We start from the raw sequence: 18,696 nt of genomic DNA, 5'->3' as shown, positions 1-18,696 counted from the left end.
ATAAATCTTCTACTGAACTTATATGTTGGCTAAATTTCAAGAGTGTTTAGGGATTTCAAATTACATTTTAGTAAAGTAAAAAATAATTTCAGCTTAATTTTCAAAATTGTTTGGATGTTTTATTTAACATAGTGCTACTTAGTTGCTTTGTTAAAGAAGTATGGAATCAGAAGACAAAAAGGAACTCAAACAAGACCTTGTACTGTCATGAATTTTGCTCTCTCCATCTCCAATTTAAATGAAAAATGTTCCTACAGTTTTGTAATATTTTTAGTCAGTGGAAGCCTGTCCAGTATATTTATTTCCCATGAGAGAGCTTAAATAGTCAATGATTTCATCAGCAAAGAGACAAAAAGGCACCAAGTCGTATATGTGCTGGACCAAAACAAACATTGCACTTAACAATAATATGCCTTATTTGACCACTTAATGATATATGGAGCCTGACTTCTCCCAATGAAAGGAGCCTATTTTACTTATGTGATAAGCGCATGAGGGCCCTTAGATATATAGAATTTACGGGATCTTTGATTGCAGAAGATGGCAAGGAGAGACCTTGCATATCCCCTTACTTGGCAAATGTGAGGAAATGTGGAGAAATGCCCACCTCCTCTTTACTGCTCAATCCTTCCTGGTGGAACTGGGATGGAGAAACATGGAACAGTTCTGGAAGTATCCACATAAAACTGTTAGCAGTGGTTGCCATTGGAGAATGGGAATGAATAAAAAAATACATACATTTCTTTAGTTATTAAAAAAGATATTAGCGATAAAAAAATGAATTATAGTGTATAGATGCGTTGCTTAGCTTTTGGTTTTGTTAACTTACGTAGCCTGTGCCCTTTACTGTCTTTAACTCAATATTTTTGTTAAGATATTTTAGCCTACTGAAAATTATTTTTAAGTTATAAATATTAACATTAATCTTGCTGATTTTTCTGGCTCCTGATCCCCCTGAGATTTAAAAAATTGAAGTTCCAGTTCTCCCTGTTCAGTACACCCTTTCAAGGCAAAAGCCGGCTCATGGTCGATGTCCTGCTCTGAGCTTTGGTCTTACTTTTGACCTGAGTGCACCTCACTGATGCTCTTACGAAGTTTTGGTGGTGGTGATTCTTTTTATATTATGTTCTAGGATTTTTTTTTTCAGTAAGAATGTTGTTCTAGACACCTAATCAGCCATTCTGCTAGAAGTGAACCTCTCATAATTTTTGTACTATCATATGCATAATAGGCATAATTTGTATATTACATAATTTCCATCAGAGCTGTGAACTGATGTAATAGACCAGTAGCACTTTTATGATATTCTCTAGACTAACCCTCCCTTCTCCAAATAGCATCCTTAGAGTTGTAAGCATGCATCTTATTTGGTGACTGTTTTGCAGATTGCAGGTTAAAGTTTCCCAGGTTAAAGTTAGAATGGGTGTGACTCTGGTGTGGAGCGTATGGCACCTTGACTGCCTGTTAAGCTACGTATTAGAGCAAATTCAGCTTTACTTTTTTTTTTTTAAAGTTTTATTTATTGGTGTAATCTCTATACCCAGCACGGGGCTCCAAACTCATGACCCAGAGATCAAGAGTCACTTGCTGTCCGGACTGAGCCAACCAGGTGCCCCCAGCTTGACTTCTTGAGTAGAATTTCAGCCCTCCTGCTTGTGTGACTTCCCTTACCATATTTTAAAGCTAAAGTTTGATGTTTTCACACATGCTTTCTTATTGGGCATCCTCATTTTCATAAGGCCCACCTGTTTTGTCCTCAGTGCCACCTTTTCCTTAATTAGCTCAAAACAACAAAATAATAATAAACACTGCATTCCAGGAACTTGTCAGGAGGATACAAATGAATTCTTTTGCTTTTATTATCCTTAAAAAGTTCTGCTGAAATTCACCAGCCAATTTTTATGGTTGGTCTGAAGACAAATGCTCATCCATTCTATTGAAATAGAATCTAAATCCCAAATGCAGTCAGAAAGTTGAATACCTTGATTAAGTTGACCTTCCTGTAGAATGCTTCTAGTACCCTGTCCTTTGGGTGATACCATTGAGTATCACTGTTTCTGTGTTTCCTTCAGAGATGTTGAGGATGTTCTTTATTTTTGTTTATCAATCTCATTGCAGGTTCAAATGTACTTTTCTATCCTTTTCCTTTATTCATCTTTTGACCATATTAAATACTCATTGTTAAAACCATTTTGAATATTTTTTGGAACATGGTGGGTATGTACAAAATAATTTGATTACTGTTTCGAATAATGCAAATCAGTGAGTAGCCATGTTCTAGAAATGAAATTATATGATGACTTACTTACTTCTGCTTATATAAACATTATCAAAATCTTGAAAATTAGATTTGAGTACAATATCTGTCTCTAGAACCAAAGGAACAAATATGCAAAGACAGTGGAGGCCACTATTATGATTTCTGAGGACTGTAGCCTGTTCCCTCATTTGTTTGAACAGTAAATTTTCAAAAGTAAAATCACTCTCCTTAAATATTTTATAGATTTCAGTTTCCGATAAATGAGCTATTTATTCATTGTCTCTCTGGTACCCACACAGTGGTTTATCCATAGCAACAATCCTTTTCAAACTTAATAAGACCAACCCTGTATTTATTAGGGAAATAATACTACCAGGTTAAACAAACTATGACTGTTGGTTCTGTGTATTTACTCTCTTTCAAAGAGATCTGCTAAACCTTCAGTGTGTTCCATGTTGCAGATCATTAGGGAGGCTGAGTTGGAGTATGACACTATGATCCTGAATGTGCCATTTTTATGGAGTGTTTAGAATCAAATAAGACAGATGATGAGCAAATAAAGTACTATTTTGTATATTGAAAATAGGGCCAAGTTCCTATCTGTGTAGTAGAAATCAGAGACATATTATGGTAAATAGTACCACTCCCAGTCTATAGAGGATAAATAGAATACTTAATATTGGCCCAGGAAAACACATTTCAGTTTCTTGACTCCAGAAATTACATTGATGTGGAATCTATAAGAAAGGCTGTGCCTCAAAAAAAAAAAAAAAAAAAGAAAGAAAGAAAAGATTTTTCAGAATTACCAAGATTTTCTTAAGAGGACAGATTCTTTTTAAAGAATCTGAATTCCTGTTGAAATGTAAATTAAACCTAAGATCTTTTCATATCAGTTCTTGAGAAATGAAGTATTTAAAAATCACAAAATGTTAGAGTTCTTATAATCCAATATCCTTATTTTACAGTCATGAATACTTTAAGAAATTGCTACAAAAGCATGGTATCTCTCATCTTAAATGTCCTTGTGCAATATAAAAAATTTTTTTAACTAAAACTTGTTAAGCTTCTATCCTACAAGGTATCCTAATGGGAATAATCTTTTAATTGAGTAAGAATTTCTTTTTTTATATATGAGAGAATGGAGTACATTTTTTTCTTTATTAGATATTTTTCTGTAGAGCAATAGTGGGGTTCTGTGTTTATGAATTGGTTGAAGCTGCCTTGATAAAGACCCTGCTATGGTAAATAACTGTTTTTTCTTAGATATGTTTTTGGGTATTCATCCTTTCTGATGGAGGCATAATACTCCATAGTGTATATGGACCACATCTTCCTTATCCATTCATCCATTGAAGGGCATCTTGGTTCTGAATACCCAACTTTTGTAGCAACATGGACGGGACTGGAAGAGATTATGCTGAGTGAAATAAGTCAAGCAGAGAGAGTCAATTATCATATGGTTTCACTTATTTGTGGAGCATAACCAATAGCATGGAGGACAAGGGGCGTTAGAGAGGAGTAGGGAATTTGGGTAAATTGGAAGGGGAGGTGAACCATGAGAGACTATGGACTCTGAAAAACAGTCTGAGGGGTTTGAAGTGGTGGGGGGGGGTGGGAGGGTGGGGTACCAGGTGGTGGGTATTATAGAGGGCACGGCTTGCATGGAGCACTGGGTGTGGTGAAAAAATAATGAATACTGTTTTTCTGAAAATAAATAAATTGGAAAAAAAACAAAAAAACAAACAAACAAAAAAAACAAACAAAAGGTATGTTTTTGGGTAGTTTAGCACTTAAATGATTTCTTTCTGTTTATATTTACAGATTCTGGAACTTTTCAAAGCCTGACCCTCTTCTTGAAACAGTGGAACATCATACAGAGTTTACTTGTGGTTTAGATTTAAGTCTTCAGAGTCCTACTCAGGTAATGGGTGCTGATGTTTTTCTTACCACATAGTTTTGCAACTAGCTCTGTGTCGGGAGTGTGCTGCCGTCAGTAGCACACTTTTGCCTTTAGGGCAGAACAAAGTACATTTAATTAATTAACTTGATCTCTTTTGTTGCATAAACTTGGGCATTTGAGCAGACCTCTCCCGGTAGAAAGGGTAACAGGAGAAGAATGGAATGGGGATGGCTTGTCCTCAGAGGTTGGTGAGAGTCAGGAGTGTGGTTCTAGATACAGCTGTCTCACTGAGCTGTTGAGATGATGGGTAGGTCATTTTCCTCTCAGGACTATACCATCCTCTCCACACCCCATGTCAATAGAGAGGCTTCCAAGGGCACCTGGGTGGCTGGCTCAGTGGGTTAAAGCCTCTGCCTTTGGCTCAAGTCATGATCCCAGGGTCCTGGGATGGAGCCCCGCATCGGGCTCTCTGATCAGCAGGGAGCCTGCCTCCTCCTCTCTCTCTGCCTGCCTCTCTGCCTTCTTGTGATCTCTGCCTGTCAAATAAATGTCCTTGTGCAATCTTAAAAATCTTTAAAAATCTTAAAAAAAGAAAAAGAAAAAGAGAGAGAGAGGCTTCCAGTGGGGAACTAGGTAGAGTAGAATGGCTACTGTTTTAATTACATTTAAGGGGCACCTGGATGGCTCAGTCAGTTAAGCATGGACTTGATTTTACCTCAGGTCATGATCTTAGGGTCATGGGATCAAGCCCAAGTGTGATGCTCTGCGCTCTTTGGGAGTCTGCATCTCTACCTCTTGCTCCTCTCCCCATTCATGCTTGTAATTGTTCTTTCTCTAAAAATAAATAAATCTTTAAAAAATTAATAAACTTCATATTTTCTTCTTTTTGTTCTCTTGAGGACTTGACAGTCAGTATTTTGGACTTTATTCTTCAGGGTTTTTTTTTTTTTAATGCTGTTTCAGTTTTGGAAATTATAAACTCAGATCAGAAACACCACAGTATGTTGAGTGATTAGACACTTTATAACACAGACTGTGGGAAAATACCAGCATAATCATGAAACAAAATAATATGTGGAAATTCTAGAGTATGACTGAGAAATTGTGTTTTTATGATGAATTTTAGAACTTGGACCAAAAGCAAATCCCATTTCTCATTACTGTCTATAATCTTAAATCTAAATGGATAGTTCTTTTTTTTTTTTTTTAATTTTAGGAACTTAAGACAATTCTCATTATAAAATATTCTCAAAAAATAAATACATAAAATAATCTTCTTAGACATTAGAATATTTTCATTAACATTAGAATAAGTGTTTTTAAATGATTTGATGGCATCCGAGAAAAAACTGAAATAGTGATGGGTGAAATAGCATTATTTTTAACATAAGTACAATGTGCTTCAATGAACTAGTTCCTTTTCTGAGAAATACATTTATTGTAGATGACTTTTAATAAAATGATTGTACTTGTTTGCTGTCCTAGTTAAAAAAAAGTTGCAGTGTACCTACTGAAATGTTGCACTACCAAACAAAGGACCCTAAGTAAATATTTTCCTTCTCATATAGTTCTGTTAACTTGTACTTTATGCATCCCAGACTGTGGCCTTCTCAATGTACATGGTCATAGCTGTTCCTCATCCAGAGTGCCAAGTGTTTTCTAAATCATCTACACATAGATCACCTTATTAAAAGGAACTTTGTTTTCAGAGGATTTATTAATCATATTTATTAATCATTTTGTATTGGTCATATATTTATAACCTGGTGACTGCCACCCATCTCTTCCAGTTTAATAACCAAATTCCATTTGTGCTAAGGAAACAGTTGCTACTGAGAGCAAATAGGGATGGAGAAACAGGGGTCTTTGAGCTCTAGAGAAGCATCAGATTCAGTGACATAATACACAGTTCAACTGTATTAGTAATCACCACCGAGTTAACTCATAGTGGGACAGACTCTTGGGATTAGGAAACACCGTAAAAATAAGACCACTCCCTCTCATTCATTTACTCTTTTCACAGATATTTTTGTATGTTGGACTTGTATTAGGTACTGGGGTGAGGAGTGAAAGTAAATGTGGGCCCTGTCTTCATGAAACATTTAGTCTACCATCGTTATCAAGTAATCTCACAAATAATGCGAATAGACAAGGGAATAAACAATGAAGGAGAAGTACATTGCTCCTCAAAGGTTCATAATTAGGATAGATATTTGACCTGTATACAACATCTGTAAGGCAGTGAGGCTTATCTGAGACCTGACTAGTAAGTGTCACGAACAGACAGAAGAATATCATAAATAGGCAAAAGGAATAGTATATCACAGACCCTGGGGTGGGAGGGAGCATGGCTAGTACTTGAGAATGAAAGAAATGGTTTCTTCTTTATTTATGGTTTATTATTCAACATTAGAATTTAAGAAAATATATTTACTTGTCATATTTTTAAAAATTGAGCATTGAGATTATCAACTAAATTTTATGTTTCTCCCCATTCTTCAGAGTTAGTCCACTTTGTTTTATGTAACTTTTGCTATGTATTGTAGGTCATACAAATGAAATATTAAAGAGTGTTTTTTAGTTAATGCATCTTTTTTTTAATTACTGTATTTTTAATCCTTGGAAAGTATTATTATAGAGTTATCTATTTTCCTGTTTCTCTTAATGCTCTTTGACATTCATTGATCTCTCTTTATTTGGTCACATTTATTGAGTATCTACCACAGCTGTATAGGACAGGTAATTCTAGTGTAGTGTGATTAATGCTAAAACAGAAGGGAGCAAAGGATGCTGTAGGAAATATGTGTTCATTCATATTTGTCAGCTGCGTGCTGAAGGCTAGGCATTATTCTAGGCACTAAGAATAAACCAGCGAGCAAAGCTGACTTGGTTCCTGCTGTCATGGAGCTTACATATATGGGAGAAATCAAATAATAAATGAAAATTTGATTTCATATAGTAATAAATGCTATTCAGAATTGGGGCAATTTGATTGAGAATGATGGGGTACTTTTGCTTAAATGGTCTGGGGAAGACTCTAAGAAAAGGGAAATGGGAGCTGATAGTTGAATAATGAAGCCAGTCATCCAAAAATCTAAGGAAAGAGTGTTTTTCACAGAGGAAACAACAGTCATGTCCTTGAGATGGTAAAGGGTTTGTTATGATTAAGGGATAGAAAGAAGGTCAGTGTGGCTGGAGCCTACTGAATGAGTGGGAAGTGATAGGAACTGGACAGGGGCCAAATTGTGGAGGGACATGTAGACCATACTGTGTTTGATTTTCTTTATAATTGTCAGTGGAGATTGAAAAGCAGAAGAATGATTGAAATTGATTTGTGGATTTTCTTTATTGAGGTATAATTGACATTTCAGGTATATTACATAATGATTTGACATTTGTATATATTGTAAAATAATCACCACAATAAACCTAGTTAACATCTCTCATCACAGAAAATTATAAAAAAATGTTTTTCTTGTGATGAGGACTTTTAAGATCTCTCATAGAAACTTTCAAATATATAATACAGCGTTATTAACTATAGTCACCATGCTGTACCATCTTAATTCCTAGGACTTATTTATTTTATAACTGGAAGTTAGTGCCTTTTGACCCTTTCATCTGTTTCTCCCACTCCTTACCCCTTGCCTCTGGATTACCACCAATCTGTTCTCTATATGAGCTTTGTTGCTTTGTTTTTTGGTTTGGGGATCTTTTAAGATTCCATATGTAAGTGAAATCGTATGATATTTCTTTCTCTGATTTCTCTTAACATAATGACTTGAAGGTCCATCCATATTATCACAAACGGCAAGCTTTCATCTTTTTTATAGCTTAATTTCATATATGTATTTATATGTGTATATATACATACACCTACCATATTTTCTTTATCCATTCATTCACTGATGGACACTTAGTTGTGGCTATTGTAAATAATGGTGCAGTGAACATAGGGGTAGATATATCTTTTGAAATTAGTTTTTTCATTTTCTTTGGATACATACCAAGGAGTAAAATTGCTGGATTATATGGTAGTTCTATTTTTAATTTTTTAAGGAGCCTCCATACTGTTTTCTATAGCAGCTACACCAATGTACATTCCCACCAGTAGTTTACAAGAGTTCCCTTTCTCTGTATAATTGCCAACACTTATTATTTCTTGTCTTTTTGATGATTGCCATTCTAACAGGTGTGGGGTGATATCTAATTGTGGTTTTGATTTGCATTTCCCTGATGATTAGCAATGTTGAGCATTTTTCATGTTGGCCATCTGTATTTCTTCTTCAGAAGAATGTCTGTTCAAAGCTTCTTCCTATTTTTTAATTGGATTGTGTGTGTTTTTGCTAATGATTTGTATAAATTCATTATGTATGTTAGCCCCTTATCATATATGATTGGCACAAATTTTCTCCCATTCAGTCTTTTCATTTTGTTGATTATTACTTTACTGTACGGAAGCTTTTTAGTTTGATGCAGTTGCCCTTGTCTTTAGGTTTGGAGTCAGATCCAAAAACTTGCTGCCAAGATTCATGTCAAGGAGCTTACCACCTGTGTTTTCTTCTTAGAGTGTTATCGTTTCAAGTCTTATATTCAGGTCTTTAATCCATGCTGAGTTAATTTTTATTTATGGGATAAGATAGTGATCCAGTTTCATTCTTTTATATGTGGCTGTCCAGTGATCTGTGCTTTTAAAAGATCATTCTGGGGGCACCTGGGTGGCTCATTTAAGCATCCAACTTTTGATCTTAGCACAGGTCTTGATCTCAGTGTTGTGAGTTGAAGCCCTGCATTGGGCTCCATGATGGAGATGGAGCCTACTTTAAAAAAAAAAAAAAAAATCATTCTGTCTGTTGAGGCAGAATAGAGGACAGATAAGATTGAAAGTTGGGAAGGCAACTTAGAGTCTCTTGAAGTAATCCAGGCAAAAGATAATGGTGACTTAAAGGACACCTGGGTGGCTAGTTGGTTAAGCATCTGTCTCTGGCTCACATCATGATCCCAGGGTCCTGGGTTTGAGCTCCGCATTGGGCTCCCTGCTCAGCCAGGAGCCTGCTTCTCCCTCTCTCTCTGCCAGTCCCTCTGCTTGTGCTCTCTCTCTCTCTCAAATAAATAAATAAAATATTTTTTAAAAAGATAATGGTGACTTAAAATCTAACAAATGTTGAGATGGAAAGATTCATAATATATTAGATTGAACCATATAAAATTCCTAGAAATTTCACATGTTTTGCTTTGGTGATAGTGAGTAGGATTTGCTGATGGGTTAGAAATGGGCTATGACAGAAAAAGAAAAATCAATGATTACTCCTAAGATTTGGACCTACGAAACCAGATGAGCAATGGTTTAATTTACTGAGATAGGGAAGAGGAAATAATTTGGGATAGGGAACAATCAAGAGTTATGTTGGAGAGGTCTCCTGTTAGACATTCAAATGGAGATGCTAGGTAAACATATTTATGCCTATCCACCTCAGGCAAGAGTTTAGGGTAACAGATACAAATTTGGGAGTTTTGGCATAAAAAAGATCTTAAAATTTGGGGGGCAGATTAAAATTATCTGGAGAGGATTTTTGTGAGGAAGAGGCACAGAAGAAACTCTAGAAGTCTGAAAGAAGAGAATCCAGCAAAGTGGGTTGAGAAGGAATGGTCAGGGAGGTAAAAGAAGAACTACTGAAGTATATATAGTATCTTTGAAGTTCAAAGAAGAAAGTGGTTCAAGAAAGGAGACATTCCCATGTATTGCTGATGGAAATGTAAAATATTGCAATCACTTTGGAACAGTTTGACAGTTTCTTAAAAAGTTAAAGTAAATTTACTCTACATCTGAGCAATTACAGTTGTAGATATCTAACCAAAAGAAGTGAAAATATAGATCGACACAAAGACTTGCACATGAATGTTCATAGCCAGAAAGTGAGAGCAATCCAAATGTCAATCAGCTGCTGAATAGATAACAAAATGTGGTGTAGCAATACAATGGAATACTGTTCAGAATAAAAAGGAACAGGGGCGCCTGGGTGGCTCAGTGGGTTAAGCCGCTGCCTTCGGCTCAGGTCATGATCTCAGGGTCCTGGGATCAAGTCCCACATCGGGCTCTCTGCTCAGCAGGGAGCCTGCTTCCTCCTCTCTCTCTCTTCCTGCCTCTCTGCCTACTTGTGATCTCTCTCTGTCAAAGAAATAAAAAAAAAAACAACAAAAAACAAAAAAAAAGAATAAAAAGGAACAGTTTGATACATGCTACAACATGAATGAATGTCCAGTGCATTATGCTAATGAAAAACACTAGATGCAAAGACTGTGTAATGTATAATTTCATTTATATAAAGTGTCCAGAAAAAGGCAAGTCTATAGAGATAGAAAGGAGATAAGTGGTTATCTGGAGTAGGGGATGAGGATGGGGATTATTTGCAGATGGATCTTTTGGGAGTGATAGAAATGTTCTAAAACTGGATGATGGGGGTAGCTGAACAGCCCTGTAAAGATCCTTAAAAATCACTGAATTTTACACTTAAAATGGGTGAATTTTATGGTATTTAAATTACATCTCAGTGAAGATGTTTTTTACATAAAGGAATGGACATTCTAATTTCCCTAAAATGTGAGAAGGTGAAAAAGCATTATTCCCACTGTAAAAATAAGAGAAAGTCAGATAAACTACAAAATCAGACTTTCTGCACACCTATTAGAAAGCTGAGATAGTAGGGCAAACATGGTGCCCCCGATCCAAGGGGCACAGAGGCCCCTTTCCAAGGAGAGATGGGATGCCAGGTCTGGTTTTTGTTTTTTTTTTTTTTAATTTTTTTCAGCGTCTGGCAGAGCACAGGCAGAAGACACAGCTGCCATACACATGGGATCAAGTAGAAAAGGTGGACATGTGTGATTACATGAGGGATTTCATCTGGGAGATAGAAATATAAGAAAGAGACAAATGAAAATAGTAATTTTTTAAAAGTACAGTGTCAGAGATGCAGTCCTTCAATATGCCCATCAGAGGACTCATCAGTGAAGTTAGAGATAGGTCACTAGAAACTATTCAAGCTGAACAAATAGGAGAAAACAAGAATGAGGGAAATACAGGAGAACAGAGCATGTAGCATCTGTGGAATAATATCAGGTGTTCTTAACATATATGTAATTGGAGTCCTGAAGAAGAGAGTGCAAATAGGGAAGATGAAATATTTAAAAGAGAATTTTCCAAAAATAATGAATGTCAAATCACAGGTTTGAGAATCCTAGAGAACCCTAATAAACAGGATTTAAACAAAAAACTGACACATCAAGACCCATATTCAGACTGCTGGAAACCAAAGATTAAAAAGAAAATGTTGAAGGCAGATAGAAAAAAGAAACACCACCCAGAAGCATCTAGATAAAAATTATAGAAGATTTCTTATCAGAAACTATGCAAGCCACAAGACAGAGGAATGTCTTTTTAAAGTACTAAATGAAGAATATAAAGTGGAACCTTTTGAATATAAAGAGGAAATAAAGGGGGCTTCTTCATGGCTCAGTTGCTTAAGCGTCTGCTCTTGTCTCAGGTCATGATCCCAGGGTCCTGGGATCCAGCCCCCTGTCAGGCTAGGCTCCCTGCTCAGTGGGGAGTCTGCTTCTCTCTCTTCCTCTGCACTTCCCATTGCTTATGCTCTCTCTCACATGCTTTGCTCTCTTTCTCACAAATACATAAATAAAATCATTTAAAAAAGAAATAAGTAGGGGCGCCTGGGTGACTCAGTGGTTTAAGCCTCTGCCTTTGGCTCAGGTCATGATCTCAGGGTCCTGGGATTGAGCCCCACGTCGGGCTCTCTGCTCAGCAGGGAGCCTGCTTCCCCCTCTCTCTCTGCCTGCCTCTCTGTCTACTTGTGATCTCTCTCTGTCTATCAGGTAAATAAATAAAAAATAAAATAAAAAAGAAATAAGTAAACTTCAGACAAGTAAAAGCTGAGAGCATATCTGTGCTACAAGAAATGTCAGAAGAAATACACGCAGACCAAAATGAAAAGAAAGAGGCAGACAGAGGGAGGAAGGGAAGAAGGTAAGATGAAAGGAAGGAGAGAAGGAAGAAAAAGGAAGGGAAGGGAGGAAGGAAAGAAAAAAATAATAAAATAATTGGAAATAGCAAAAATGAAGTAAATATACAAGACACATTTTAACTTAATTTTTTCATTCTGAAAATTTTTGCCTAAAGCAAAAATAGTATTGTATGCAATAGTATTGTATGCATGTATGTATATTGTATATATGTATACATATATATGTATACATACATACATGTACATATACATGTATGTATGTATATTGTATTCAATGTATACTATTGCTTATAGTATATTGTGGAGTTATATCATAGTATATCATAGTATATACAAAAGCAAAATGTATGACAATAATAAAATGTATATCATAGTATATACAAAAGCATATATATATAAACTATATACGTAGTATATCATAGTATATACAAAAGCAAAATGTATGACAATAATAAAATGTATATCATAGTATATACAAAAGCATATATATAAAAACTATATACATAGTATATCATAGTATATACAAAAGCAAAATCTATGACAATACATTTTGAGAGCAATAATAAAATGAGGGGAATATTGGAAGTACACTATTATGAAGTTATTACCACATGTGAAGTGATACAGTATTTGAAGGTAGTTTGTGATAAATTCAAGATGTTTTTTGTAAACCCTATGTTAACATTTAAGAAGTTTTAGAAAGAGAGCTATAACTATTAAGTCAATCATGAAGATAATTATAAAAAATAACTACCTCAACATAATAAAACCCATCTAGAAAAACCTATAGCCAACATCATCATCAGTGGTGAAAAACTGAAAGCTTTTCCTCTAAGACCATGAATAAGACAAGGTGCTAGCTTCCACCATTTCTATTAAACATAATATTGGAAGTTTTAGAGCAGTCATTCAAAAGAAATGAAAGCACCTAAATTGGAAAAGAAGAAGTAAAGTTAATCTCTCTTTGCCAGGACACGATCTTATATGTGGGAAGCCTTTAAATAAAACTATTTGAACAATTATATTAAATATAAATGGTCTAGGAGTGCCTGGCTAGCTCAGTTGGTAGAGCATGTGACTGGGTATTAAGGTCATGAATTCAAGCCCCATGTTGGGTGTAGAGCTTGATGAAGGAAAGAAAAGGAGAGAGAAGAGAAAGAAAAGAAAAAGAAAAGAAATGAAAGGGAAAAGAAAGGAAAAATGTAAATGGTCTGAACCTCCAAATTAGAAGACAGAGTAAATGTGGTAGATATGTGAGAGACTTTAAAAAAACTCACTTTAAAAAATCTGGACTAAAATGTCCAGATTTTATAACCTGTTGGATTTGGGATTCAAAGAAAAGGCTTTTCTTTCTTTTTTTCTTTTTCTCTTAAAGATTTCATTTGTCAGAGAGAAAGAGTGTGCCTGCAAGTGATCAGAAGCTGTGGGGGTGGCAGGCAGAGCAGGCAGAGAGAGAAGCAGGCTCCCTGCTGAATAAGGAGCCAGATGCAGGACTTGGTCGCAAGACCCTGGGATTATGACCTGAACTGAAGGCAGCTACTCAACCAACTGAGCCACTCAGGCACCCTCAAAGAAGAGGCTTTTCTAACTCCTAAAATCTAGGTTCTTGTTATTTTCCACATAATATTTTCAGTTGCAATTTTGTCTGTTCTTCTCCCTATAAATTTATCTTTAAAAATTTCTTCTTTTTTCCTTTTTTTAAAGTTTTTTATTTATTTGAAAGAGAAAGAGTGAGAGAGCACAAGTAGGGAGGAGGGGAAGATGGCAACGGAGAAGCAGACCCCCCCCCCACTAAGCAGGGACCCCATTGTGGGGCTTGATCCCAGGAACCTGGGATGATGACCTGAGCCCAAGGCAGACACTTAACCAACTGAACCCCCAGACACCCCCTTTTTTTTATTAAACAAGGATGATGACCTCAACCACTATCTTTGCATATCTACAATGATGAACACATTTTAACACAAACATTTGTATTGTTTGTAGTATTTATGTTTTTGCCAAGTAGCATTAAACTCCTTTGAAGGGAGATACAAGAGATCAAGTTTTTGATGCATGTCCCTATTTTTCTCTCACTTACTTAATCTCTGTTATCTATTCTGAACAAACTCTTCTACAACTTAATGGCTTAAACATCAGTTTTCTTTGCCTTCCATTCTGTGAGTTAGCAATTTGTGCTGGGCTCAGCCAAGCAATTCTGTTGGTCTCCTTGGGGTCCTTCATGTGACTCCGGTCATCTAGTGACTTAACTAGAGCTGAGTGGTCTAAGAAGGCCTCACTCAGGGTGTCCAGGGTGCATTGCTGGTTGTCGTCTTGAGTCATGTGTCTCCAGGTGGGCCCAGGCTCCTTTACTTAGCTGTTATAGGTTTCCAATAGGGCAAGAGTAAAAGCTGCCCTGGATCTCTAGTACTAGACTTAGAAATTCACGCAGCAGTCCATCTCTTGCAAAGTAAGTCATGAGGCCAACTCAGATTCAAAGAGTAAGAAAAATAGACTCCATTTTTTGATGGGAGTAGCTGCAAAGAATTTGTAACCATTTAAAATCTATCACATTAACCTTTTGTTGGTATAGTCAGTAGTTTAAGTTATTTTTGACATATTTATCCTTTAGTTTCACAATATGTGGTTAAGTTTGCTGATTACATTTTGATTTCACCCTTTGTCCATATTTTATTCTCTTAGAAAGTATCTTCCTCTCTCCTTTGAAAAAGTACCTTTCCATCTGTTTTCAAAAACTTGTTGTCTCTTGTGATCTTAACAGCTGTTGGACTTTACTGGTGTTACTTTAGGTCTTTGTGTCTTAATATATCCTCTATCTTAAAAGAGATTTATCTGAGTTCTTATATTTATAATTCCTTTTTTCTTTTTAGCTTCTTCTTTCTTAGAGATCTGAAAAATGAGATCCAAAAGCATTCTTATGCCTCCTTTCTTCTTGACAGACGTAAGATCTTGTCTTTAAAGGTTTAAAACTTGACAAATAAGTATCTAGGGTCATTCTTTGAGGATAATTGCTGAGAAATGCTCTATCCCCTCTCTTGTTAACCAGGCTGAAGTTACCTTTCAGTTCAGAAAATATTTCTTTGATTTTTCTTCCCTCTGATCATGATTTGTACAGCCCTGGCATTTTCTCTTTTCTCTCTTGTTCTTATTATTTCTAAATCAGATACCATTTTCCTGTTTTTAGGCGTATGATTCTGGACCTATAATATACCCATTTGTATAACTGGGATTTTCTGTAAAATATATTTTTAGAATTCCTGACTTTGTGTTCTGCGGTATCAACTCTACTCCTTTGAATGCTCACTGATATTTAATTTAGTATTTATAATCTGGATGTAGGTTTACATATTGTTACACATGTCTTTTGGGATACAGTTATTTCTCTTTTAAACTCTTTTAAAGTAGACTAGTAGTTCATTCTGAAATAGAATCTCTGTGTGTTTAATAAAGTTGATCTTTTTTTCTCATGATGAAATTGGGAAATTACATTCAGAAGAAAGAGAAAAGATTACCCATGGTCCTGCCACTTCAGAAAGAATCTCTGTTATACCACATTAATATGTTTCTTTTCAGTCTTTTTTTTTTTAGAAATTTTTATTTGAAGTGTAACATCCTTGTTGGAAAATACACATTTTTAAAGTGAGCAGCTCAATAAGTTATCAAGAAATGACCACACCTGAGTAACCACCATTCAGGTTAAGGTATAGAACCCTACCAAATCCCAGAAAGCTCTCTCATGCTTCTTTCCACATCTTGCCCCCTAACCTTCCTAAAAGTAACTATTCTTCCAGTAGTTTCCCATATATATGCATATTTTTCATAGTTGTGGTTGTATTACATATGTAAATCTATCTTCTGGGACTCCTAAAATTCTTGGTAAATATAATCTTTAATGTGTGAATATCCTAGACTATCCATGATAGGAACACATATGCACTATAAAAGTTTTTTTTAGGGCACCTGGGTGGCTCAGTGGGTTAAGCTGCTGCCTTCGGCTCAAGTCATGATCTCAGGGTCCTGGGATCGAGTCCCGCATCGGGCTCTCTGCTCGGCAGGGAGCCTGCTTCCTCCTCTCTCTCTGCCTGCCTCTCTGCCTACTTGTGATCTCTCTCTGTCAAATAAATAAATAAAATCTTTTTTTAAAAAAAAGGTTTTTTTTAATAGGGCAAAAAAAATTTTGTGTATTTTCATTTTGTTTCAATGGAAGATGCTTAGATTTGGCTTTGATTAAAACCAGTTCCACAGATGTGTTTTTAACCCACTGAGCCACCCAGGCGCCCCTCCACAGATGTGTTTGTAAAAGTATCTTTGACTTTGTTGACATTTTAGTAGAAAAAAATGTTAACAATATATATGTGATTGAAACATTATGCTACACACCTAAAACTAATGTAATGTTATATGTTAGTTAATCTCAATTAAAAAAATAAATTTAAAAAGAAAAATTTTTTTAAAGACTATTTATTTATTTGACAGAGAGAGATCACAAGTAGGCAGAGAGGCAGGTTGGGTTGGGGGGAGAAGCAGGCTCCCTGCTGAGCAAGGAGCCTTGTTCGGGGCTCAATCCCAGGACCCTGGGATCATGACCTGAGCCAAAGGCAGAGGCTTAACCCACTGAGCCACCCAGGTGCCCCTAAAAGGAAATTTTTAAAAATTAGGCATCATTTAAAAATTCAGCTCATGTTTTATAACAAATAGCATGGAGGACAAGGGGCGTTAGAGAGGAGTAGGGAATTTGGGTAAATTGGAAGGGGAGGTGAACCATGAGAGACTATGGACTCTGAAAAACAATCTGAGGGGTTTGAAGTGGCGGGGGGGTGGGAGGTTGGGGTACCAGGTGGTGGGTATTATAGAGGGCACGGCTTGCATGGAGCACTGGGTGTGGTGAAAAAATAATGAATACTGTTTTTCTGAAAATAAATAAATTGAAAAAAAAATTAAAAAAAAATTCAGCTCATGTTTTGATTCAAATCTCTGTTCCCACAGTCTTAGATACCAGCTTTATGGGTTGACAGTGGAGAAAAATATTTTGCAGTATGAAGTTGGAAAATTCAATTTTAAAAGAAGACCAGCATTATTATTAGTTAAGATAACTAAATCCTTTTCACCTTTTACATGAGGTGGTATTTTCTGCATCTGTCACGGACTAGCTTTAGAGCTGAAAAGAACATGTGCCAGAAGCATCCAGTGTCCTCAGACATTGGTCTCTTTTGTTTCCTTGTCAATGCTTTTAGAATTATGTGATTTTTAGCTGAAAATTATATAACAAGGGCCTGTTTTTCCCCAGCTAGGCCCAGATTGGTAGGACCTTGGTGCGTCCCTAAGGCAGATGTGTTAACCTATTGCCTGCTGTGCTTCATGGACAACTGTTGCAGTGAGAGCTTCCAGAATTACTGACTTCTTAGTCTCTGCTGCCTCAGCTTCCAATCCTGAATCACCCACTTTCTTATTGTCATTACTTCTTAGAAACCAAGCAAAAGTGCTGATCTGGCACACTACAAATTAATTTTTCACAAAAAAAAATTTTTCATCTGGGCTCTTGGTCCTACTCAACTTATGTTTGAATTCATTTTGATTTTCTAGCCCATTCTTCATACCAACTTTTCTCAGCCTCCCACAATATCATTAACACTCTGGACATGTAACCTCACTCGCTACTTCATTGTGAAAATAGACAAGAATGGATATTTTCTTCCATCTCTGTCACCTTACAATATTTATGTTCTATCTGTGTTTCTCCCCTTTCCAGTGGGTTCCAGATTTTCTCAATGGCTTCCTCATCTAGGTCTTTGCTTCCTCAGATGTACACTGTGCTTTAGATGTTCAGCAAGTTCTGTTCTCTATTTTCAAAACTCACTTGACCTCATTGTCCTATCTTCCTACCAGCAAACTTGGCTTTTCTTCCACTATTAGACACCAAGAATTAGTAGGTTTACCTCTTGTTTTTACTCTCAGAATCAACATTCTCTTTTTACACCCTTGTATATGTCTCCCTTTCATCATTCAGTTGAAGTCAAGACCAGAAAGTCACCAGAAAACTCCTGAAAACCAAATTAACCTTTTCCCAGACTTCCTTCTTCTTTAACTATAGAATTCAGATTTGTTCTGGAAAAATCTTCTCATCCTGTTGCTTTAATGCTAACTATACTAACCTCATCTTCTTTACCACTTTAACAATGTCTTCATCTCCAAGTTTCTTCCTTACCATCCATACAGAAGTAGACATCCTTTAATATCCAGTTCACTTAATTATATGCCAGTAATCCTTGTCCCATTTATCCAGTTGCATTTACTGTGTGGTTGAAATAGATGTCTTATTTTTCCTCCAGTATTCCTAACTGCTCAATTGATTGTATGATGGACCAGACCTGAGGAGTCATCCTAGCTTGCTTGTCTCCTAAATTCAAATGGGCATCAAGTTTATAAATGTCTCCTCACCAGTATCTCTGAAGTCTGGACCATTGCCTTCTAGTTCCCCTGTCTTAGATAAACATTTATTAGCA

At 36.2% G+C, this 18,696-nt stretch overlaps 1 protein-coding gene across 1 annotated transcript in view; it reads left to right on the top strand.

Annotated features, from left to right (window-relative positions):
- The window catches only part of PEX7 (peroxisomal biogenesis factor 7), a 90,527-nt gene that overhangs the window by 61,625 nt on the left and 10,206 nt on the right, over nt 1–18,696 (top strand). The window contains exon 9 of the mRNA XM_044248009.1: nt 4,082–4,181. Coding sequence (XP_044103944.1) covers nt 4,082–4,181 — 100 coding nt within the window. The remainder of the gene's footprint in view (nt 1–4,081; nt 4,182–18,696) is intronic.

This window comes from Neovison vison, chromosome 1, assembly GCF_020171115.1.
Source record: "Neovison vison isolate M4711 chromosome 1, ASM_NN_V1, whole genome shotgun sequence".
Lineage (NCBI taxonomy): Eukaryota > Metazoa > Chordata > Mammalia > Carnivora > Mustelidae > Neogale > Neogale vison.
This window is presented reverse-complemented; position numbering and strand designations above follow the sequence as displayed.